This window comes from Lemur catta, chromosome 20 (genome assembly GCF_020740605.2).
Source record: "Lemur catta isolate mLemCat1 chromosome 20, mLemCat1.pri, whole genome shotgun sequence".
In the NCBI taxonomy this organism is placed as follows: domain Eukaryota; kingdom Metazoa; phylum Chordata; class Mammalia; order Primates; family Lemuridae; genus Lemur; species Lemur catta.
The window spans coordinates 8,851,390-8,878,074 of NC_059147.1; the positions used below are offsets into that span (position 1 = coordinate 8,851,390).

Below are 26,685 nucleotides of genomic sequence, written 5' to 3' on the forward strand. Positions count from 1 at the left end.
ATAACTATTCAAATAAGAAAACATGGTTTAGTGGATTTTATGGGCAATTTTTCTATAATTATCTTTTAGTCCCTATTTTTATAACTAAAATTGACTACTATCTTGTCACAAATGAAATGTAGATCTTCTTCTTATAGTATTATTATTTTTATAATACTGGTGTCTTTGTCCATTTTCTTTACTATTAGATAGATGTTCCTCCTCTGTGCTTGCCTTTATCAAAGCACAAATAACATGTGTTGGTAATGATCTGTTTGTCTGTATCCCCCTTTAGAGTTCAGTTATTATTCATCATCCTAGTACCTAGAAGTTATCTATCAATAAATATATATTGGATGAATAAATAATATTATTTTCTTAATTAAAATTACCACATCTTATATTTTGGGTAAGCCTCAGGTTATATAAATGTAGAAAACAATGTCTGTTTTAGCTAACCTTCCATAATGTACAAAAATTCAAAGACCACACCAGTCTCTCCTGTGGTATATTACTACTGTGGTATGTCATAAATTTATTTCCAGAATAGTCTTTTAAAAATTCTCTATTTTTAGTGAATAAAACAAACATACAAGCCTATAGTAAATCAGTATAAATTCAGAATGTTTTATATTTATATTTTAAATTCACTGTTACCACAACAAGAATACGTAGAAATACATGAACTTATATCATTCAAGTAAATCTAATCTACAGTTGGGCAATAGTTTTCTGTAGTTCTGGGTTCTGAATTCTCTCTCTCTTTTTTTTTTTTTTTTCAATTCGAGACCAATTTATTCTCAAGCTTTGCCAACACATAAAGAAATACTTCCTTTGAAGAAAAGTGCATTACATCTTTCAATTCACTTTAATACTTCTTGCTTAAAACTTTAACAGTAGTTCCAGTTGAAATTCTAAAACTTCAACTGTAATGCCCATGTTCCTAATGCTAATTCTTAACCTCATACTGTATTTTAAAATAACTTCCTTTTCCATCTAGATTTTCCCCCTTTGGGGAAAAAAAACCAAAAACAATATAATCTAAATATAGTAAAAAAAAAAAAAAGTTTAGGATCTTGGGTTCTAGGCAGTTAAAAAACTCTGCCAAAAGATTATATTTAGCACTAGAATACCACAACGGCAGAACTTAAGAATTGGGACATTAAAACAAAAAGTGCTAAGCAATCCAGTAGTCAAAAACTTGTGAGTCATTTCCTCACTGCAGAGGAAGGCTGCCCCCAAACAGCTGTGGTATCAGCTGTAGCACACAGCTCCATCTAGGTGGAAAGGTCGAGGTCACAGCCAGGTGAGCAGGTCGAGGTCAGCCTGCCCATCCTTGGAATGAAAGCAAAGCACAAACTGTGTGGTCTTGGGGATAGGCAGACCTCAGTGGAAAGCCTGACACAGAGGCTGCGAACACTCTGGGCACTCTTGGTTTTGGAGGGGTGGAGCCCAGATCGGCACCTCCATTCTGACATCCCTCTTGGCTTCTGGATCTTGATGTGTTGAGGGTGTGCCAGCCCAGTCCTTCTGGCCAATGCCCACACCATAAGGCAATCTTCACAGGTTAATGGTCACCTTCCTAGCCAAGACCCCAGCATCTCCTTACAGGGGTAGTTTCCAGCAGGCACACTCCTTGCAGACCAAGCCCACCGCAGGCAGCTGAATCACCTGAGCCAAGCTGTGCCCAGGTGAGGAGCAGCCCACACCTGCCCCAGCAAGTGAGGCTAGAGGGTGGGCTGAATTCTTGAAGTAATACATTCTAATATTCAAGAACTTATTTCAGTCATTTATAAGATGCATTTTTTTTCACGTTTAATATCTCTGAAATTGGGAAGTATCTCAGGCACTGTGCTAGGTAGCTGTCATGGAGGAGTAGTTATTGTCTGTGCCTACACAAACTTAGTCATAGCTATTTGTATTGTCATCACTTCATCTGTGCTATGTACATTGTTACTACTACACATATTTAATTCCTGTTTAAAATGTCTTTGGAAATTACACTGTTCAACATTTAACCAAAAAGTTATCAAGTATGCAGAAAGGCACAGAAACAGAGCAACATAAATCTGACATTAATGAAGCAAATATTCATTGTCAAAGAAATAAAACCAATTCCACATGTTTTTGCAAAGCAACAATCAAATGTTTTATGAGCTAAGCAAAGCACCTTAATACAGAAGAAATTGTCAAATCCCATGGAATAAGTCTAAGTCTAAATAAGTTTAAAGTTATGTCATTAATAATAAAATAATTGTAAGTGGCATAGTGTCATAATTTGACATCATTTTTTTCCTTAAGTTGTATCTTGATGCATAATCGTAAGACATTGCTTTCCTTATTAATAGCTTAGGTATACATAGATGTTCCCCAGTCTAGTGTCTGAAGCTGAATATAAGGTATGTTCTGGAGAAGTTACTTAACCTACCTTATTTTTTGGGTAATGCTATGTTCAGTTCAGACTACATAATCCTCCATATTCTTGGTCTCACAACTATAAAATCTGGAAAAATAATTTCTTCTATTTGTATTTTACTTTTTCTAAAGTATATTTTTATTAAAGTACTTATATACCATTATGATTGATAAGTCAGTTTCTAGGTAAAATTAATATAGAGTTGCTATTTAATTCTCAGATTTTTTTTTTTTTTTTTTTGAGACAGAGTCTCGCTGTGTTGCCCGGGCTAGAGTGAGTGCCGTGGCATCAGCCTAGCTCACAGCAACCTCAAACTCCTGGGCTTAAGCGATCCTACTGCCTCAGCCTCCCCAGTAGCTGGGACTACAGGCATGTGCCACCATGCCCAGCTAATTTTTTCTATATATATATATTTTAGTTGGCCAGATAATTTCTTTCTATTTTTAGTAGAGACAGGGTCTCGCTCTTGCTGAGGCTGGTCTCAAACTCCTGACCTTGAGCAATCCACCCACCTCGGCCTCCCAGAGTGCTAGGATTACAGGCGTGCGCCACGGCCTGATTCTCAGATTTTTAAAAATTATTTTCATTTGTGGTATTATGGTTCTCTTGCTCATCTACCATGGAAGATCAGACTTCCTGACAGCCAAATGATTTCGATATCCATGAAACAAAAGTAAGCACCTTCCTATTGACAGGTCTATTCATTACTTTGTTCCTAATTTCACCCTGTTAAATCATTTGGAATATACATATTGCTTATTCTATTTATTTACTAAGCTGTGTAAATAAATGTGTCCTTAGAATCAAGTTGATGAGAAAACAGTAGGCTTGAGCTAAGCAATAAACTTGTAGACAATTTGCTTAGGAAATTTATATTTCCTAATTGAACCTCTAAAAATAGAAATTCTGGAAAAGTGTCTTAGGTCTTTGTTCATTTTCAAATAATACATAGGGGAGCAAGAACTTCCATTTTTGACTCTCTATTTAAGACAGTGGGCACAGAACTATAAATTATCTTTGTTAAAAATATTTGCACTAATACAAGCCTGGAACAATAGTAGTCAGCCATTTCATATTAGCAGGTAACCTGTTAGGTCCTTTCTATACATAAATAGCATGTGTATGTATATATACACATATACAGATGCTCCTTGACTTGCAATGGAGTTATGTCCTGATAAACCTGTTGTAAGTTGAAAATGTTGGAAGTCGAAAATATATTTAATACACCTAACTTACTCTCCCAAACATCATAGCTTAGCCTAGTCTACCTTAAAAATGCGTTCAGAACACTTACATTGACCTACAGTTGGGCAAAATCATCTAGCACAAAGCCTATTTTATAATAAAGCATTGACTATCTCATGTAATTTATTGAATACTATACTGAAAGTGAAAAATAGAATGGTTGTATGGGTACTTGAAGTATGGTTTCTACTGAAAGCATACTGCTTTCATACCATCAAGTAGAAAAATTGTAAGTCGGACCACAGTAAGCTAGGGATGTCTGTTTACATAAATCATTTTTTGCTTGAGACTATCACAAGACAAGTTTATTGCTTAGCTCAAGCTACTGTTTTCTTATCAACTTGATTCTCAGGACACATTTATTTACATAGTTTAGTAAATATAATAAGCAACATGTATGTTCCAAATGATTTAACAGGGTGGAATTAGGGACAGAATAATGAACACAACTATTAGTAGAAGGTGCTTGCTTTTGCTTCACGGATATCTAAATCAGTTGGCTTTCAGGAAGGCTGATCTTCCACAGTGATCATCCTTGATCACCATGAGCAAGAGGATCATGAGTGGCAATATGTGGCCATGTCCCCCAGCACATGTCTGTGCTGTCAGCTGACCCGACAGCTAACTTACCTTGTTCTGGGCCAGCTTATTGTGACCTCATACAGTTATTGTTCTTGACACATTTCCACATATACCTTATGAAGTAACAGATTTATCTGCTCAAGGGGTCTAGAGCAAAAGATCACAATGTACTTACTAATTTAAGAAGGTTTGATGTCAGCTATCTAAATAAGACATAACTTTGAAGTGTAATACATATATATTTTATACATTGGCTAGAGGGGCTGGGAAGTGATGGCCATTTCATGGTATGGGAGAGAATGTGACATACTATTCTCAGGTATACTTTACATTCTTTCATCATAATATATGAACTTCAAAATGAAGTAGTGATTATTATTACTTTTCATTTTTTTTATTTTTTATTTTTTTGGAGACAGGGTCTTTGTCACCTAGCGAGTGCAGTGGCATCATCATAGCTCACTGCAACCTCAAACTCCCAGGCTCAAGCAATCCTACCTTAACCTCCCAAGCAGTTGGGACTGCAGGCGTGCACAGCTAATACTATTACTTTTATGTACATATAGTTATGTCCCCTGTGGGAGCCTTTTTTTTTCCCTCGTAGGGAATATTAATGAGGTATTTGCAATGAATTATTCTACAAAAAAATACTGTATACTGAGATGTCATTTTTTAAAATATGTAAACTTTGTTTATAAAAGTTTAATGAATACTCATTAAATTTAAATTGTTCTTATTTTTCTAGGATTCTGACACTTCACGACATGTCATTGTCTAGAGCAATAATGAATGTTGACCTGTTTTGGAATAGCTGACCTTTGGAAATGATCCAGTAATATCTACTACAGATAAGCTGAATATACTCTATTTGGAGTGAACAGCCCAGATTGTTACTGAATTTTCAAGATGACAGATCCAATGATGGACTTTTTCGATGAAGCCAATCTTTTTGGTGAGACCTTAGAAGGTTTGTCAGATGATGCATTTGTACAACCAGGACCCGTTTCACTAGTTGATGAATTGAACTTGGGTGCAGAATTTGAACCTTTGCATATAGATTCACTGAACCATGTTCAGGGTACTCCAACACATCAGAAGATGACTGATTATGAACAGTTAAATCAGTTTGATTCAATGAAATTTCATCAAGTTAATCAATCTTTTGGTAGTCCAGCTGAACATGTGTTATCTCCACACTCTCAGTTTAATTGTTCTCCAATCCACCCACAAAATCAACCCAATGGTTTGTTTCCAGATGTAGCAGATGGCAGTCCAATGTGGGGCCACCAGACAGCTACTAGCATTTCAAATCAGAATGGATCTCCTTTTCACCAACAAGGACATTCACATTCTATGCATCAGAATAAAAGCTTCGTGGCACACCATGACTTTGCCTTATTTCAGGCCAATGAACAACAAACACAGTGCACTTCACTACGATCACAACAAAACAGAAATAATCTCAACCCAGGGCAAAATTCTCTTAGCCAGTCTAAAAACTTTATGGATGTTAATGTTTCTGGTCCACCCAGAGTCAATGTTAACCACCCACCACAAATTACTAATGCATCTAATTCACAGCAATCTCTTTCAATGCAGCAATTTTCTCAAACGTCAAATCCTTCAGTACACTTCCTCAAGTGTAGCAATCATCAAGAAGGAAGTTTTAATGGACCTTCCCCAAATATGACTTCTTGTTCTGTCAGTAATTCACAGCAGTTTTCTTCACATTATTCCTTTTCCAGTAATCATATATCACCAAACAGTCTCCTTCAGTCCTCTGCAGTTCTTGCACCTAATCATACAAATCAGACTTTACCTGATTTTACTGGAAGTAATTCCTTTTCACCTCATAGGGGAATCAAGCACGAATCCACTCAGCATGTCCTAAACCCCAATACATCGTTGAATTCAAATAATTTCCAAATGTTGCATTCGTCACATCCTCAGGGTAATTATAGCAATTCAAAATTATCTCCTGTGCACATGAACTTCCCAGATCCTGTTGACTCCGGAACTCAAATGGGCCATTTCAATGATCATGTAGAAACTAATGGCTTTTCATCTTTAGAAGAGAATTTACTTCATCAAGTGGAATCTCAAACTGAGCCATTTACAGGACTTGACCCAGAGGACCTCCTTCAGGAGGGTCTTCTTCCCCAATTTGATGAGTCAACATTTGGACAGGATAATTCAAGTCACGTTTTAGATCATGACCTTGATCGGCAGTTTACTTCACATCTTGTAACAAGGCCTTCTGATATGACTCAGACTCAGTTGCAAAGTCAGGCTCGGAATTGGCATTCATCATTTTCTAATCATCAGCATTTACATGACAGAAATCGCCTGTGTTTACAGCGACAGGTATGTAGCTCTTTGAGTTAATTTTGAGACATAGTTAAGACTTCTCATTCAGTAATTGTATTAGGTGCACATGTATATTTTGATATAGTTTTATATTGCTTTAAAAGTCTTATATTGAAAGACTTACATTGATTGATGTGCTCAAAGCAATAGACTAACTTCTGTATTTAGAGAATTATAAGATTTCAAGACCTCTTGTAACTTTTAATTATGATTATCTTCAATAGAAGGTTGTTTTATCAAAAACAAACTTAATCATAATTAAAAGGAAAAAAGAGACTTGGAAAATTTTATTGCAAATATGATGAACATAGAGTTAATATTCTTATAAAAACTCATAAATTGATTAGCAAATTTTAAGATCTCAGTTGATAACTAGATAAAGCATATAAACTGAAGTTCACAGAAAAGGAAATTAACAGTAAACACAACAAAAATAATATACAACTTTAATGATAAATTCAATTTGGAGTGTGGTTTTGTGGTTTCTTGTTACTTAGAAAAAAATTTTAAATGTTAATGCTGGCAAATTTATTGTGAAATTGATACTTACCATGGCTTTGTTAATTGGCACAAATATTTTGGAAAGCAATTTGGTGGTATAGTAAAGAATATAAAAGTAAACACAAATGTAGCAAAAGTAATATACTGTATTTATAAGAGGTAACTGGAAATAGAATTGCTCATTATCATATGCATTTTAGATGGACTATTGGCATTAAAAAGACTTCAAGGACTAACACTGAGAATATGTTAATGATAAAGAGTAATTCAAAATTAGGATCACAATAAAGTGGTTAAGGGTATAGGCTCTGGTACCAGATTACCTGGGTTATAGTCTTGGCTCTTGTTACTTACTAGCTATGTGACTTTGAGCTAATTGTATAATTTCTGTATGTCTCTTTTTCTTCAACTTTCATTTGTGAAATAAGTTATAACATATAAAAGTGTTTAGAACTGTGCCTAGCATGTAATAAATTAATACATGTTTTTTAACTATACTTTTTAAATAATGGTATGAAAATATGCATATGAAAACATATTGGAAAGGAATAAGTTGTTTTTGGGTAGTGCAATTATACTTCTCTTTCACTTGTTTTCTACAGTATTTGTCATGTGAATATATTACTTTTATAATAAAGTGAATTTTATATACTATTTTATATTTTTATGAAATTCTGTTGTTAAATTAAGGATTCATAAAATGTTTCAATTCCTTGGTTACCTGTGAGATTCAGTGGACAATGGATATACCCTGGCTCTTGAAATTAAATATTTAGAGGCCAGTGTTTCATTTCAAAACCTTTAGGAATTTGAAAAAGATAAAATCTTTGTCTTTTCCACTGGGTTGATTTTAGTTCTTTTCAAATAGTATTTTCAGCATATCTTTTAAAATGTCTATAGATAGATGTAGAAATTCTTAAGAGACACTTATAAACCCTCTACCCCACTTTTTTTGACATGAATTGAGTATTATGATTTTGCTCCCTCTGCTGGAGGAGAATCAAGCATCTTTATTAGAGTTAGAAGGACCCTGGAAAAACTCTCCATTGATTGAACCTAGGCTCCTCTAGGTTCATGTAGGTTTCTGACTAGTTTGACCAATCATTTTGTCTAGTGTATAATTGAAGTTATGAGGCATAGATTTGATTAACATTTTCTTAAATTTTAATTTTCTAAGGCCTGTCATCATTTTAATTCATGTTTCCTAGGCCGGGCGCGGTGGCTCACGCCTGTAATCCTAGCACTCTGGGAGGCCGAGGCGGGTGGATTGCTCGAGGTCAGGAGTTCGAGACCAGCCTCAGCAAGAGCGAGACCCCGTCTCTACTAAAAAAATAGAAATAAATTATCTGGCCAACTAAAACATATATATAGAAAAAAATTAGCTGGGCATGGTGGCGCATGCCTGTAGTCCCAGCTACTAGGGAGGCTGAGGCAGTAGGATCGCTTAAGCCCAGGAGTTTGAGGTTGCTGTGAGCTAGGCTGATGCCATGGCACTCACTCTAGCCTGGGCAACACAGCGAGACTCTGTCTCAAAAAAAAAAAAAAAAAAAAAAATTCATGTTTCCTGTTGTTGTTGTTATTTGTTTTTTAATTCATGCTTTTCTGAATGTTTTTCCTTGGCTTTAAAAAATAATGACTCCTGGGCCTGGCGTGGTGGCCCACGCCTGTAATGCTAACACTCTGGGAGGCCGAGGTGAGGGGATCCTTTAAGCTCAGGAGTTTGAGACCAGCCTGAGCAAGAGCGAGACCCCGTCTCTACTAAAAATAGAAAGAAATTGTATGGACAACTAAAAATATATACAGAAAAAAATTAGCTGGGCATGGTGGCACATGCCTGTAGTCCCAGCTACTCTGGAGGCTGAGGCAGGAGGATCACTTGAGCCCAGGAGTTTAAGGTTGCTGTGAGATAGGCTGACGCCACGGCACTCTAGCCCAGGTGACAGAGCCAGACTCTGTCTCAAAAAAAATAAATGAATAAAAATAATGACTCCTTTTTATAGATTTGGAATGAAAAGACAGTAATTGTAAATAACTAAAGCAGCCTCTAATGCTAGCGTATAGATAGCACTCAAAAGTTGTTTTCAGACCCATAATAAGTAACGTTATATAGATCTTATTCTACATTGATAATATAGGTTAAATCACTTACCTTTTTGTTTCAGAGTTTGTTTTGTTTTGCTAACTTCTTGTTCTTTTTTTTACATGCCAAAACTGATAAAGGGCAGTTCATTGGGGATACTTTTTGACTTACTGAAAGTCTGTTCTTGAGATTCCTATTACTTCTTAGTGTAAAAAGTGATATTTGGGATTGGTTGATTGTCGGGGTGAAGAGGAAAGATGGACTGGTAGAGAGGGTAGGGGATTATTATTATGGATTGCATATCAGTTTTATATGTACTGAATTATAGGTCACATATTCTAAATATGTGAAATTCAAATGATTTAATATGTGAGTTTTATGACAAAACTTGACAGAGCATATAAGTTTTTTGCCTTAGTAATTTTTGGCATGTTCTGGATGGTTATGATTACTATAGAGCTGAAATGTTATATTAATAAGGAGTTCTTATATTATTATGATACCTCCCCAGTTTCTATGGAAAGAAATTTTTTTCTGGGTTCTTTGTCAGATTTCTTTAGCTCTGTCTCTTAATGCAGTCATTTCCTTTTAGACTAAATTAGCATTATTACATATGTATAGAAGTTACGAAATTTAAAAATAATAAAATATCATAATTTTTTAGTTTATCAAAATAATTCTGAGGTACATTTTGTTATAGCCAAAATAAGATATTCTTTAATTTAATGAAAAATCATGGATGACACTCTATTTAGAATTCGAGAAAGCTTCAGTGAGAAGGTTGGATATTTAAAGAATATTTCTAAGCCTTACATTTTCTTGTTCTCCAACTAAAGCTGGGTGATTATAGATATCATTTCAAATATCTTAGAGTATCCTGAAATCTGTGTCAATTATTAACAACAGTGAACATTGCTGATTTGATTCTAGAATTTTACCACTTAAAAAAGAGGAGAGACAGGAGGCTAAACACAGAAGGAAGAGACCTGAGGGAAGAGGCCAGGAGGAGATGGAAGAAGGGGGTGGAGCAAGGGGAGGGAAGGTTATTGATCTGAGGAAGAGAAAAGAGAAAAAGTGAGAAGCTATAGCAAGTGTGTCTAAATGTTAAGTATGTACGAGATGTAACATAAAATAGAGATGATACTAGCTTATCTTCATCTCTAATTTTTGGAGCAAAGGAATTTTGAGAGGATAATGCTCTATAAACTTTTCATTGCTCTCTTATGACATATTTTATGCTGTTTTTGTAACACAATCTTTAGTTTTTGTCATATTTGTGAAGTGGAAATAACATATGGAGCACTGTATGATCTCTTGATGTTTGTAAATTTAGCATAAAAGTTCTGTAGCGCTGAAACATGTCATGTGGGATGGCTGAACTAGAAATCAAAACAGGAAATAGAATTTTAGAATGTGCTTATACATAATGCTTTGTTGGCTTTTGTATTCTGATGAATTTCTTACTTTGTTTACTACCTTGAATTTTTTCTGAAGGTTGAGAAATTTACTTACAAACTTTAAAAAACTTAAAGACAGGTTTAAACAGCCTGAGTATGGCATATTTTAAGATATTGTTTTTTTTCTGATAAATTTGTTTTTATGAGATGGTTATTATAAGACATTGGACTATATATAAAACAAACACAAAAAAAGAAGTCACTTGTAATATTGCCAAAAGCTAACCACTGTTGACATTTTATTTAAGTTTTCAGTGAGATTTGTTGTGTCTCTTTCTGAAGGTTACATATTTTTGCGATTTTTGCACCTACATATTTTTGCATTTTTAAGAAGCAAAGTTGAGACCATATAGTTTTTACTTTTTGGAAAATTGCTTTTTAACCTTCCAATTAATATGTTGCATATATTTTTCATGACATGAAATATTTTTCTGAAAATGGTTTTGAATGGCTGAATGGTTTGCCATTCTCAAGTTGCTAAAGTACTGTATAAAAGTAAGCTTATTATTGAGATCTGGAAAAATCTGAATCAAGGTAGTTAAAATATCTTTATAATTTTCTTGCATATATTGCCATAATAATAGAAATTAAAGTAGGCACATAGTAATAAAAAATTATAGGTAACACATAGCTCTTAGTTTGCACCAAACACTGCTCTAAATACCTAACATATATTATTTTAACACATTGATCCATCATAATAATTCTTTCATTTGGGTATGATTTTTTTCCTTCAGTTTACATGAGAGGAAATGAGGTACTAAGAAATTAAGTAATGAACCCCAAGTTACTCATCCAGTAAGTGTCCACACTGGATTCCGTTATCTGTGGTCTTAAACCACTTTCACTTTACTTCAAAGTATGTTATTGCATTGTAATATATAATAATAATGTACTAAATGATTTTTCCTCCTTCCCATTAAAAAATCTACCTTATTGATGAGGCAAAAACTTGCTCTACAACCTTTAAGTGGAGAAAACCATTCCTCTCATGTTTTCTGGCTATATTGAGGACAGTTTATCTATTAGCAGAGGGGAAAAAACCAAAACAAAACAAACTCAAATAGATACTCCTTTCAGAAGTGTTCTGATACTTTTTATAAGATTGATGTGTAAGATGGTATCAATAGATGCCCTAAAGGTAAACCCAATTATTATCTTCAAATGTTTGAAGGACTTTAGAAGTCATTACTAGGCCTAATAAGTGGAAGTCACATAAAAGCATATTATCATTTAGTGTAAGGAAGAAGTTTGAAATAATGCTCTTTCTTTTTTTATTTTTTTATTTTTTTGACACAGAGTCTCCCTCTGTCGACTGAGTGCCATGGAGTCAGCCTAGCTCACAGGAACCTCAAACTCCTGGGCTCAAGTGATCCTCCTGCCTTAGCCTCCCGAATAGCTGGGACTACAGGCATGCACCACCATGCCCGGCTAATTTTTTCTGTATATATTTTTAGTTGTCCTTATAATTTCTTTCTATTTTTTTAGAAGAGACAGAGTCTTGCTCTTGCTCAGGCCAGTCCTGGACTCCTGAACTCAAGCGATCCTCCTGCCATGGCCTCCCAGAGTGCTAGGATTACAGGTGTGAGCCACTATGCCTGCCCCTGAAATAATGCTCTTTCACTGAAAACAGGGAAATGGAATAGCTCAGATGTGTCACAGAAAGAATTTCTGTAGTGGGTAGAAAATAGACTAAATTGCTAGGTTATTTCAACTCTTAAAAGTCTATGGTTGTAATTTTAGGTTTCATTATAGGACATATCAAAAGGTAAAGAAATATGACAAGTCCTCCACTGTTCAATGTCAGAGAATTATTTGTTATAGATGAGTATATTTTCCAGATAGTTAGAATATATTTTATTAAACATCAAAAACTTTAATTACATGGCTTCTCCCCACCCCCAAGATAATGGTAATGGTGGTAGAATGCTCTGTTAGTAAAAGATGAAGACAAATCTTAGATTTTTGTAGGGAGGTCTGGTATGTTCAAAGTTTTGATAGTTATTTTTTTACCTCTAGGAATGACCCTCACTTAAGTAAGACTTCATTGGAACACATTAGATATTTGGAAATCATCTTCAACAGAAACATAATTTCATGTATGTTATTATAAAAACGGGAAATTTATGTAAGACTAAAGCAAACAATTTGTTGTACTTTGCTCATACCTATTGAACTCAGAGCATCCCATCCTCTTTTTTTTTTTTTTTGGTAGTAACTTTTCCTAAGTCTAAAAAGCATCAGATACATGTACAATTTTTAAAGCTTGTTACTTCACTTATATCCTAGACAAAAAGGAGAGGAAAAACTACCTAAGTAATATTTAGATTATTCCTTTGAATAATTAAAATTTTTATATGGTACCATCCCTTTAACAGAATTTGTTTAAATCTTTATTTATTTGGCATGGTATTACTTATAAGAAGTTTCAAAATTCTTAATTGTCTGACTAATCCAAAGCACAAAATAGAAATTCTGTCTAGGAATTTCTTTATTTGGTTTTTTAGTTAAAGGGGACTAGATTAGCTTTTGGTTTTGACATTTCTGTCAAATCAGCTAGATTGAAATGTTCTGTTTTAACTGGGAAATTGTAGAATATTAGCTAGTTCTGAAATATGATTTTAATTATTAAACTATGTACTATATTGTAGAAGAGTTAAGCTCTGCACTGCCTGCCAGGAATCAGAGTAACAGAAACTCTAGTTGTTAACAGTAGCTTTAAGGCTGTTGACCTCTGGCACACATACTTAAGGGTTAGAGGTGAACAGGAAGTAAATTCCAGGAGTGGAGAAAACCCAGCAGTTGGTGAGAAATTTGTAGATTAGTGCAGTATGTGAAATGCCTGAGATTGAAGCCAAACTTCAAAGTAGGTCTAACAAAATTTTGTTGTATTTAATGTTATTTGTGAGGTACATTCCCAGATACTTTAGGGCTACTCAGTCATTTACTTATTAATATCTGAAATTGAAAATAATGTGTTAGGACCTACAGAGGTATCAGACTTTATTCTTGTTATTATGGCATGGATACAAAGCTATTTTGGAATACTTAAATATGGGTGACCAGGTTTCTTTATTTGGGTAATTGGACTGAAATGATTTTAAATTAAGGAAATATTTTAATACAATATGGTATAGATAATAGATGGAAAGAAATGGTAAGCACATAGGAAGCATGGACTGCAGTTTTCAATTAAATAAGATCTGATCATTTGCTGTGGTTTACTATGCAAGTATATTGCACATTCACTATGCAGGAATACCTTACAAATTATGGAAAGAGGACAATCTTTAAGAGAGATTTTTTTTTCCTACATGGATATATGTCTGTATACTCGAAAAGAGTACAAGTTTACATAGACCATTTCATAGATTCAGACAATTGTAGAGCTGAACAAGGTGTTACTCTATCTTCATATACAAAAATCAGTTAGAAAAATGACTTTCTTACTGTCACGTAACTAGTTAGCAGGTACCTTTCATAGGTTAAGCTCTGTAGTGTTTAAGGGTGATCAGAAATGACAGCAATACCATACTGTGATCAGAGACATATTTAACATATTGTGTTATAAATACAGTTATTAGTGGTTGTCTTCAGTTACTGAAAAATACTTTTTAAAAGTTTTTTGTGTATGTAGCTTTTAATTGTCTTAAATTTTTTAACTATGTCTTATTTTTCTTTTTACTCTTATTTTTCTCTTTCTTACTATAGAATAACTATGTCTTTGGTGTTTAAAAATATAACCTTATTGTATCTTGTCAAATGTAGATATACAGTATGTGTGTATATACATATAATAATCTAAAATATTGGTAGATGCTAAAATATCAGTTATACCTAGCTTTGTAAGATATTTTTTTGTTTCTCCTTTGAAAATTGGTAATATTGAAAATATATATTAATGAAAACAATTTAGTTCAAGCATCTGTCAACTGCCTACTATGTGACAAGAAATAGACATTTGACAACTACAAAAGTAATACATATTCATTGAAAGTATTTATACAGAACTTTAGAAAGCATAAAGAAGAAAAGTCACCTCTTATCCCATCAACTAAAATCATTACTTGTTACGTTTTGGGGATACATGTTTTTAATCTTTATATCCATTTATCTATTTTTTTCTATATCAGATTTTCAGCTTTATTGAGATATAATTCACATATAATAAACTGAACATATTTAAAGTAAGTAGCAGAACTTGCTGTGAGGCTACCTGAGGTGTCTGGGGAAGCTGTCCCTGGGGCGCTTTGTGTGCTGCTGGCTGCTAGTGCTTCTGTAGCCTGATGAGAAGAGCACACTGGAATAGGAATTGAAGCTCCTTCATCTTCCAGTAATCCTCTAGTGCACTCTGCTAACAAACTTTAACATTCTGCCAGCTGTCAAAGAAAAAATATACAGATTTCAACTCAGTTATTGCAGAGCAAGCAATGAAGGATGTATTTAGACCTAAGAGGTGATAAATTGGGAACTGGCACACATATTAATAATAATCTTTTGTTGACTTAGTATCTAGTACTCTTTATTATTTTGGTGGTCACTTTAAGAATGATAGTACGGGTCAAACATCCCTAATCTGAAATTCAGAATGCTCTGAAATCCAAAACTTTTTGAGCGCTGACATGACACTCACAAGTCATGCTCAAAAGAAATGCTCATTGTAGCATTTCAAATTTTGTATTGTTGGATTAGAGTTGCTCAACCAGTAGTACTGCAAATATTCCAAAATCTGCAAAATCCTAAATCTGAAACACTTTTTGTCCCAGGCATTTTGGATAAGGGATACCCAACCTGTGTACATACTTAATTTATCACAGTCTCTCTTTAATTGCAGTATACCTTTTCATTTAACAGTATAAGAACAATATAATGGTATACTTCTATTTCTCCCCTCCTGGCCTTTGTGCTATAGTTGACATATATTTTACTTCTACATATGTTAAATTCCATACTACATTTCTATTATTTTTCCATTAAACAGTCAATTATCTTTTAATAAGATTTTTAAAATAAGAAAAAATATTTACTTACTGTTTTCCATAATGACTATGATAATTTACATCCCCACCAAAGATATATAAGAGGTCTCTTTTCCACATCCTTGTCAGCAGTTGTTATTTTTTTATCTTTTTGATAATGGCCATTCTAACTCTGGGGTAAGATGATATATCACTGTGGTTTTGATTTGTATTTCTCTGATAATTACTGATGGTGAGCATTTTTTTCATTTGCCTGTTTGCCATTTGTATGTCTTCTTTTGAGAAATGTCTATTTAGATCCTTTGTCCACTGTTCAATGGGTTTTTTTTGTTTGTTTTTTTGCTGTGAGTTGTTGGAGTTCCTTGTATATTCTGGATATTAGTCCTTTTTTGAACGAATAGTTTGCAAATATTTTTTTTCCCATTCAACAGATTGTCTCTCAACTCTGTTGATTGTTTCCTTTGCTGTGCAGAAGCTTTTTAGGTTAATATAGGCTCATTTGTTTATTTTTGTTTTTGTTGGCTGTGCTTTTAGGATCTTAACCATAAAATCTCTGCCTTGAAGCAAGCCCAGTGTCCTACAGCATTTCCCCTATGTTTGCTTCTAGTAGTTTTATAATTTTGAGTCTTACATTTAAGTCTTTAACCCATTTTTAGTATATTTTTGTATATGGTGAGAAATATGGACCTAGTTTCATTCGTCTACACATGGATATCCACTTTTCCCAGCACCATTTATTGAAGAGGATGTCCTTTCCCTACTATTCTCATTTTCATCCATTTTATATCTTCCATGTCTCTACTTAACATACTCAATCTTTCTTCTAACTTATTGAACATTTGGAATGCTGTATAGTTACTCTTGTTACTATCCTTGTCCGTCAATTGTGTCATTTCTGAGTCTCCTTCAATTAATTGATTTTTCTCCTCATTGTAGGTTGTATTTTCCTGCTTCTTTGCATATCTGATAGTTTTTGAATGGATGCCAGATATTGTGAATTTTACCTTGTTGAGGGTTGGAAAATTTTGCATTCCTGTAAAAATTCTTGAGTTTTGTTCTGAGATGCAGTTAATTTATTTGGGGATCATTTTATCTTTTTGAAATCTACTTTTAAGCTTTGTCAGGCTGGACAAGAGCAATCTTTAGAGCTAATTTTGCCCCCGCTACTGATGCAATAGACTTATGAGTTATCTATCCAATGCCTTGTGAGTTATTTGGTTTTCCACTCTGGCTGATGGGAACATGGTGGGGTTTTGGGTGGGGGGTGGGGGGGGGCTTGGGTAGTTTCTTCACAAACAAGTGCTGATCACTACTTGTCTAGAATCTTTAGGGGGGCCTCTGAAGATCTCTGAAGGTCTTTCTCTGTGAAACTTTCTCATCTCTGGAACTTTGCCCTATAAGCTAGCCTTGGGTTCCTTTGACTTCAAGTTCTGTCTCCTCAACTCTGGAAGCCTGCCAGATTCCACCCGACTTCCTGCTCCTTGTTCTGTGCTGAAATTTGGAAACATTGCTTGCAGTAAGCTAGGGCAATAGTAGGTCTTAGTTCACTTGTTTCTCTTTTCTTAGGGATCACTGTCCTGGGTTGCCTGATGGCCAATATCTAAAAACTATTGTTTCATATATTTTGCATGGATTTTCAGTTGTTTCAAGTGTGAGGGTAAATCCAGACCCTATTACTCCATCTTGGCCCTAATTGGAAGACTTATAACACCATTTTAATGACTGAATCATATTTCATAACATGGTACTGCCATAATTTACTTAACTGGTTTGTTGTTCTTGGACAATACGATGAACATCTTTATCAATAAATTGTGTGCAATTGTGATTAGATTCCTAGAAAAATCGTGGCAAATGTACATTTTAAAAGCTTTGGTAAGAACTGATAAGCTTTCCTTTGAAGATTTGTATAATTGTGAATAATAATAAAAATACAAATACCTAATAAATATTGAACAGTTATATATACTCTTGTATATTTACATATATATGAAAGTATATTGACATATATTTTCTCATTTAATTTTCACAATAACTCTAGGAGGTAGATCTAGAGTTCTAGATCTACAAATAGAGTTATCTATTTGTTTTACAAATAAGAACTTGAAGCATAGGATGGTTAAATAGCTTGCTTAGGGTCATACAACTAGGAAGTGGTAGAACAAGGATTCAAATATTGGAAGTAGGACTCTGGAGCCCGCACTACTATCTGTTGCATTAGAATATGGGACTGTTGAGCTGGAAGGAACTTTCAACCATGTATTAGTTTCCTATTGTGTTGTAACAAATTATCACAAATTTAGGTGTCTTAAAACAACATATACTTATTATGTTACAGTTCTGGGAGTTGAAGTGTGAAATGGATTTCATTGGGCTAAAATCAAGATGTCAGCAGGGCTGTGTTTCTTTCTAGAAGCTCTGACAGAGAATCTACTTTCTTGCCTTTGCCAGTTTATGAAGGCTGCCTGCGTTCAGTGGCTTGTGGCCTCATTCCGTTTTTAAGTCTAGCAATGGCTAGTCAAGTCTTTCTCACATTGTATCACTCTAAACTCTCTCTCTTTTGTCTCCTCCTTACACTTATAAGTACCCTTGTGATTACATTGGCCCCACATGAATAATTTGGGATAATCCGCCAGTTCAGTTGATTAACAACCTTAATTCCATTTGCAATTTGAATTCCCATTTGCTATATAACCTAAAATATTCACAGGTTCTGAGGATTAGAAGGTTGATATCTTTGGGGGAAGCCACTTCTGCCTACCACAAACCGTAAAGGTCAATTAGAAGATGCTCCTAGCAAGACCCTGTCTCCAAACAGAAAGCTCCTTTAACTAAAGAATGAATTAACAAGGGCCTATTTTATGACTTTCTAAGCTCACATTATGAAAAATCTGCTTGAGTACCTTATTTTTCTGCTCAGTTTCTCCTCTCTGCTTTTTATGCTGGAATCATCTTGTGATCTAGAGTGTGGTGAGTTAGAGTTGGGCAACTTGAAACTTGTAGTTTCAGATTTCTCAAATAATGCATATTTAAACAATTTAAATAAACTCAACGATTTTTTTAAAACAAAATTTTCATTTACTCAGCAATTATTTAGTAAGCCCTGTCCTGTACCAGGCATTGTGCTGGGTACTTTTTATATGTCATCACATCTTATCCTCACAACAATCCAATGATGTTAGTGGTGGCATCTTAATTTATAAATGAAGAAACCAGGTTCTAGGTACCATAGCTTATAAATCACAGCCCCAAGATTTGAACCCACATCTGAGATAAGTAGATATTAAGAAAAAATAAAGAAGTCATGATTTTCTAATATATAATTCAACATTTTTTAATCATTTAAATAATTATATAATATTTACTATAAAATAATTTCATATGATTTCAAGTTAAATCCATAGGTCTCTTAGAGAATGTAGTCCTGCAATAAAAAAATCAGATAATCTGATTTCTAAAGTGGTGTTATATTTTCTTTTGTAAAAATTTCACTGTTAACTCTGTTTCATTTTGTCACGGACTTTCAGTACTTTCTTGATGTTACTCAAGTGGTTGTATCTCTTGCTATAGGAAATAAGCCATAATGACTAGAAAGTTGAATTCATGAATTTTTGTCAGTAGACAAATAAGCTATTTATGAAGGAGAAGAATAGATAATTTTCCTCTTTATTCTTAGCAATAGTCATTTGTTTCTCAATTCCAGTGTTAGACAGTAAATCTTTTGGAGTAGGTTTTCAGATGTCAGTTTCTTTGAAGCGGGAAGAGCACTGGATTTGGAGTCAGAATAACTGAATTCAAGTCCTGGCCCTGCCGTCTATTATCATAGTCTTATGCAAGTTACTTTTGTGGTTTTCTCATCTGTGATATGTGGATGTATGTTTCTGGGATTTCTTTCTTTTCTTTTTTTTTCTTTTGAAATGGAGTCTTATTCCATTGCCCAAGCTAAAGTGCTGGGGCTGTTCACAGGTATGATCATACATAGTACACTGCAGCCTTGAACTCCTGGACTCCAGCGATCCTCCTGCGTCAGCTTCCTGAGTAGCTGGTACTATAGGTATATTCCACTGTACCCATTTTATTTCTGGAATTTCTGATTAATAAATGTGACAGTGATTTTGAAAATGCGCTATAAGTTGCAGGGTCAATTTTTTGTTTAATAATGATGATTCCTTGCATTAAGGATTTTTAATTTAGACCTTGAAGGAGCTTTTACTCACTTAATCAATATTTTTTAATTTAACAGTTGGAGAAAACGAGGCCCAGGGAGATATAAAGTCTATATAGGCTGGAATGCAGTGGTGGGATCATAGCTCACTGCAGCCTCCAACTCAAGAAATCCTCCTGCCTCAGCCTTCCAAGTAACTAGAAATACAGGCACATGCATGCCCAGCTAATATTTTTATTTTTTGTAGAAACAGGATCTTGCTATATTCGCAAGGCTGGTCTCAAACTCCTGGCCTCAAGCCATCCTCCTGCCTTGGTCTCCTAAATAGCTGGGATAGACTTGAGCCACCACACCCAGCCGTTAAAGTCTATGTAGCTTTTTACTGGCATAATCTAAAGTGGTTCTCTGATGCTATTTCCTTTTCCATTGTTTTCTTTATTACATAGCTGTTTCTTAACTCTTTTTTTATGTAGTCTCACCCCTAATATTTGTCAGTCCTAGGGAGTTTGAGGCTGTAGTATGCTCTGATCACATATGTGAATAGCTACTGCACTCCACCCTGGGCAACATGGCTGTCTCTGAAAAATAAAAATAAATGAAAAAATAAAGTGAAATTGTTCTGTGAATACATATGTGTGAATCACCTGGATTCAGTAGTTGTTAACATTTTACCGTATTTGCTTTATTTGTGTCTATAGAAGAATAGGTAAGATTTGGTTGTCTTTGGCTGTATGATTTGAAAGTAAATCGCAGTCATCATGAGACTTTACCTCTAAATACTTCATCATACGTCTCCCAAGAATAAGGAGATTCTTCTGTACAACCAGTATCACACCTAAGATAACTATTAATTCCATGTCATCTAAAATCTAATCCATATTCAAGTTTCCCAATTGTTAGGATGAGCTACTTCATTTTTTAAAATTATTTCACTTAAAATATCAGCTCTCTGAAATATTTTAACCCTCTAGAGCATGATATGAGAATTAAAAACATACCACTTAAAATTCTTGGAGACATACATATTATATTATAATATATTTTATTATTTTATATTAATAGTAAATTGTTTACCTGTCTTATATTAATACGTATTTACATACCTCTGCATCTAGCACATTGTCTCGCAGTTAAAGGGGGCTCAAAAAATATTTGTCAAATTATTAATACATTAAAATGAATTATTTGTAGTTTATTTTTTCAAGCCTATTATGAGATATATATCTTATACCTAGTCTTATTGTTTTGCCATTTAAAAAAATCACTAATTAAAGCATGGCATACAAATTTTTGTATATTTTCTCATTGCCAGGGTGTCCTGTGAGGAGCAGTGGTCTATAAAAAGCCTGTGTTACTCTCTGACATTCTTGGAATGTTATCTTCCCTTTGTTTCAGTGTACTTTCCCAATTTACTTTTCCTACCGGGAAAATATTTGCTACAACTAGGGTACATTGAAAGTTTTTACATAATTTGAGAGAGACAAGTGAGATGTTAAGGATCTCCTTAAATTTCTTTTATCTTGAGTGAAGAGCAACATGAGAGGAATTGTAAATATTTGGAAACTGTTTTAGTTATATATTAAGGGGATTATAGATGATAGTACTTTTGAAGGGGAGAATTAATGAAATGTAGAGAAGGGATATATTTAATTTTCAGCATTGTGAATTTCTTAAGTGCATATCAGCATTATTCTGGTATTTATTAATAATATATTTATTGCAACAGGCATCTTTAATAAGTATAAGTGCCATAATTTCTCTAAGATTCTTATTTCAGAATCTTAATTTTTGGCTGAAGGTAGTGATAAGTAATCATACTTGTCATGTAAAGATTTTTTAGGAACAATAATTATTGTGGTGTAGTAATTTATATGATATACTTAAGCAAATATTAAAGTGATTATATGAAACTTATAGGACTGAGCGGACCAATATCATAAATATTAGAAACTATTAAAACTAAAATATTATATTTTGCTCAGTTTCACTGTAAACTGATTTTTTTTTAGTAGCTCAGACTTTTGTGGGCTTAATGTAAACAAGTCGAAATGCGTTTTTAAAATTTTTCCTACATGTAAGGTAAGTGTAGTGTCTCAGCATGATATTGAGTGAGTTAACATCTAAAGCACTATTTAATTTCTTTAGTTGATAGTAATAATCCTCAAAAAGTTATTGAGGATGAGTATCTCTGATTAGAAATAGTAGAACAAATTTTTTACTATGCATGCTTAAGCATGTACACTGTCATTGCAATTTGCTGCTTTAATTTAGTTATGCAAGAGTATTTGCTTTTAGTGCAAAAAAATTGATACATTTATAAGGCTTTACTTTTTTAATGATTTTATTCTTAATTGGTTGGTCTGATTTATTTTAACTTCAAAGAATGATCTCTGGGAGACACTTCATGGAAACTGACATTGTCTGGAAAAAGAGTATTGGCAAGGACTCTTCATCTGGGTGTAATGCCATTTGTATCATTTCAATATGTGTTAGAGTTAAATCATAATCATGTGTTTTAGGTGAGCCAATTTTTTTCTACATTTCTTGTTCTTAGAAAAACCCTTCATTAATTAGACTTCAGTACTTATTTAAATATACATAGGAATTTGAGCTACAAGGAGGAAATCTAGCTAATTCCTCCTGTCTGTGAAAGAGCACATTTAATTTTTATCAGTATTTTAAATGAGATTTCATATATACATGTCCTTAATTCTATTTTAAAGCTCTAAATGTTTCAGAAGACTTGCTTTTCATTAAAATTTGTTAAGTAGAATTGGAAATTCCTAAGATCAAGTATTTAAAATTAATACCATATACGTATGAATATTCATATACATATGTATATATTTGAGACTGTGATATGTTAACTAACTTTGTATTTGTTTTAGGAACACATGTCTTTTCAGCAGTTATAATACATTCAACAACCATCCACCTTCATAATACTTTTTAAAATCTGTTAGAATCACAATGATGTAGCCATTTTAAAATACCAGTTTCTAGACTGTCTTGAATCAACTTAATCTATATGTTAGTACTTTTAAAGGAACGTAGCAGTGCAAAAACAGAGAAGTGTAGAAGATAGTATTCAGACACCCATAAACCTACCACCTAGGTTTAACGAATGTAGTATTTGTGTCAAATCTTTTTGTTTTTAAAGAAAATATGGATAACTGTTGAAGCCCGCAGTCCCCTTCCCATTCCTTCCATAGCAAACCACTATTCTGATATTGTCAGGTATCTTTTCAGTATGCATCTCTGTAACTTCATCATAGTGGTATGTATCCATAAACATCTGAAGAGGAAGGGAGAAGGAATGGGGAAGATGGTTATATCTGTAACAGTTTATTCATTTAAAAGAGGGATTTCACGAAAATAAGGTAAATATTAACGCCTATTTAACCCCATTGGAAATATTTGGGAAGTTAGATGGGTGCCATGTGGAATGCCTTGCATGCCAGGCTAAGTGAAGATTTGGACAGGGAAAATCCACGATAAAAGCTATACCAGATTGGCCAGGCTCAGTGGCTCACGCCTGTAATCCTAGCACTCTGGGAGGCCAAGGTGGGCGGATCGTTTGAGCTCAGGAGTTCGAGACCAGCCTGAGCAAGAGCGAGACCCCGTCTCTACTAAAAATAGAAAGAAATTAGCTGGACAACTAAAAAAATATATATATAGAAAAATTAGCCGGGCATGGTGGCACATGCCTGTAGTCCCAGCTACTTGGGAGACTGAGGCAGTAGGATTGCTTGAGCCCAGGAGTTTGAGGTTGCTGTGAGCTAGGCTGACGCCACGGCACTCTAACCTGGGCAACAGAGTAGACTGTGTCTCAAAAAAAAAAAAAAAAAGAGCTATACCAGAATAACCTGGTTTCGAAGTGGAACAAAACATAGGCTGTGTGAATACTTTAGGTGGAGAAGGTCTATAGTCAATTGAAAAATATAAACCTAAAATTCAGAAGATATGTATTTTGGGAGTATCTGCTACAAAGTGATAACAGATAGTTGAAGCGATGAGACAATATAATTGAACTAGAAAATGTAGAGTGAGAAATGAAAGTTTGAGCCAGAATCTTGGGGAACCTGCATTTGTGAGGCAGAAAGAAAAAAGAAGAATCAAGAAATTAAAGAAAAAAAATCAGATCTATGCTGTCCCTGAATCCATAGAAACAGATTTCAGAAAAAATGATGAGCACAAGTGTCAAAAATTAAGATGTTGAAGAGAATAAAAACAGACAAAAGATTATTGATTAGTTATGGGAAGTATAATAATTGGTGGCGCTTTTAGAAGGACTTTTTATAGATTATGAAGAACAAGAATCAAATCAAAAGGATTTCATAAGTAGTAAGAATATCAAAATTTCAACTGTAGCCCACTATTTTGAGATGTCTGGTTATGGAAGGAAAAAAGAAAGAGTATTCTTGAAGATTAAAAAGTAAAGACAGCAAAAATGAGTATTTTAAATCTTACTATTATCACTCTCAAAAGAAATCCCATAGTCATTAGCAGTCACTCTCTACTTCCTCCTACCAGCTCAAGCCCTAAGCAACTAGCAATCTACTTTCTGTCTATGGATTTGCCTATTCTGTATCAAATAAATGGAATCATACAATATGTGATTTTTTTATGATGAGCTTCTTTCACTTAGCATAATGTTTTCATGGTTAACCTATGTTGTAGCATGTAATAGTACCTCATTTTTTTATTGCCAAATTTTCTGTTGTATGGATATACCACATTTTGTTAGTGATGGATATTTGAATTGCTTTCAGTTTTTTGGCTATTGTGAATAATGCTGTTGTGAATGTACAGGTTTTCATTTCTGTTGAATATATACCTAGGAATGGAATTTATGGGTCATGTGATAATTCTGTGTTTAATCTTTTGAGTAACTTTCAGACTTCCAGAGCAGCTGCATCATTTTACATTCCCACTAGTAGTGTCTGAGGTATATCTCCATACTTGCCCACCCTGTTCTTGTATGTCTTTTGTATTATAGCCACCTTAGTGAGTGTGAAGTGGTATTTCATTGTGGTTTTGATTTGCATTTCCCTGATTGATAATGACGTTGAGCATCTTTTCATGGGCTTATTGGCCATTAATCTTCTTTCAGAGAAATGCCTATTAAGATCTTTTGCCCATTTTTAAATTGAGTTATTTGCCTTTTTATTACTGAGTTGTAGGAATTCTTTATATATTTTAGATACAAGCCTCTTACCAGATATTTGGTTTGCAAATATTTTCCTTGGGATTTTTTTAAATAAAGAAGATCATGTCTTCTGCATATGAAGATAGTCTTACTTCTTGCTTTCCAATCTGGATGTTTTTTAATTCTTTTTCTTTTTCAATTACCCTGGCTAGAAACCTGAGTACAATGTTGAATAGAAGTGGCAAAAACAGATATCCTTGTCTTGTTCGTGATCTTAAGGAAAGCATTCAGTCTTTCACCATTAAGTACTGTAGGATGTTAGTTGTGGAATTTTCTTAGATGCCCATGATCAGGTTGTGGAAGTTCCTTTCTATTCCTAGCTTTTTGAGAGGTTTTATCATGAAAGAGTGTTGAACTTTTGTCAAATTCTTTTTCTTTATCACTTGAGTTGATATGTGGCTTTTATTGTTTATTCTTTTGATAAATATATTGTGCTATACTAATTTATATTCAGATATTAAATTAGCCTTGCATTTCTAAGATAAATCCCACTTGCTCATGATATGTATATATCTATATATAAATTCCTGTGTTGGATCTGCTATTATTTTGTTGATTAACATGTCCATATTAATGAGAGATATTGGTGTTTGTAGTTTGAATCCATGATTTAAACCAGTGCTGCTGTGTTTGTTTTTTGGTTTTAATATGTTGCCTTAGATGATTGCATTAAACTGAATAATTAGCAAAGTATTTTTACAGCCTTTTGTCGGACTTCAGTGCATTTGTAGACTCTGTAATTACTTCTGTGTCATTTAGGATGGTAGGAGAGGTATAAATGAAGATAAATACATTTTTCTTTAAATGCTTAAGATCAAAAAAATAGATTACAAGTTAATATTGCAAGTATATGTGACCTATATTTAAGTGTATTTATATTTACTATTTTGTATTTCTATTATATTTGTATCTGTATTAAATTTATTATTTTCTCAACCTCTTATTTAAAATACTGTTGTGAGGCTGTACAGATTGGTTCACGCCTGTAATCCCAAGCAGTTTGGGAGGCTGAGGAGAGAGGATCACTTGAGGCCAGGAGTTTGAGACCAGCCTTAGCAACATAGTGAGACCCCCATCTGTAAAAAAAACAAAAATTAGCTGAGCATGATGGCACATGCCTGTAGTCCCAGGGAGGCTGAAGCAGGAGGTTCACTTGAGCCCAGGAGTTTTCTCATATTCTTTTATAGTAACCCCTCCTTCAACTACTAGCCACGGCAACCACTGATTTGGTTTTTGCCACCATAGTTTTGCTTTTTTGAGAATGTCATATAAATGATATTATACAGTATGTAGCCTTTTGAGTCCAGCTTCTTTTACTCAGCGTAATGCATTTGTGATTCAGTCATGTTGTCTAGGGCAGTGGTTTGCCCCATTTTATGACTGATTAGCATTCCAGTTTGAATAAATAAATAAATAAATTGGTAGAGATATCACAGTTTACTGATATACCTCTTGATGGACATTTGGGTTGTTTACTAGTTTTTTGCTATTAAGAGTAAAGCTTCTATGAACATTCAAGTTCAGTTTTTTTGTGTGTGCATATGTTTTCATTTCTTTTGGGTAAGTATGTAAGAATGGGATTACTGGGTCACATGTTAAGTGTATGTTTAACTTAATAACAAATTGCCAAGCTGTTTCAAAAGTTTACATTCCCAAAAACAAGTGTATGAAATTGCCAGCACTCCTTCCTCGCCATATAATT

General features: G+C 34.0%; 1 protein-coding gene across 6 annotated transcripts in view; it reads left to right on the forward strand.

Annotated features, from left to right (window-relative positions):
* The window catches only part of CHD9 (chromodomain helicase DNA binding protein 9), a 230,199-nt gene that overhangs the window by 80,960 nt on the left and 122,554 nt on the right, over positions 1-26,685 (forward strand). For all 6 annotated transcript variants that reach the window (XM_045533756.1, XM_045533761.1, XM_045533759.1 and 3 more), the window contains one exon: positions 4,971-6,589. In XM_045533756.1, coding sequence (XP_045389712.1) covers positions 5,132-6,589 — 1,458 coding nt within the window. In that variant the 5' untranslated portion in view covers positions 4,971-5,131. The remainder of the gene's footprint in view (positions 1-4,970; positions 6,590-26,685) is intronic.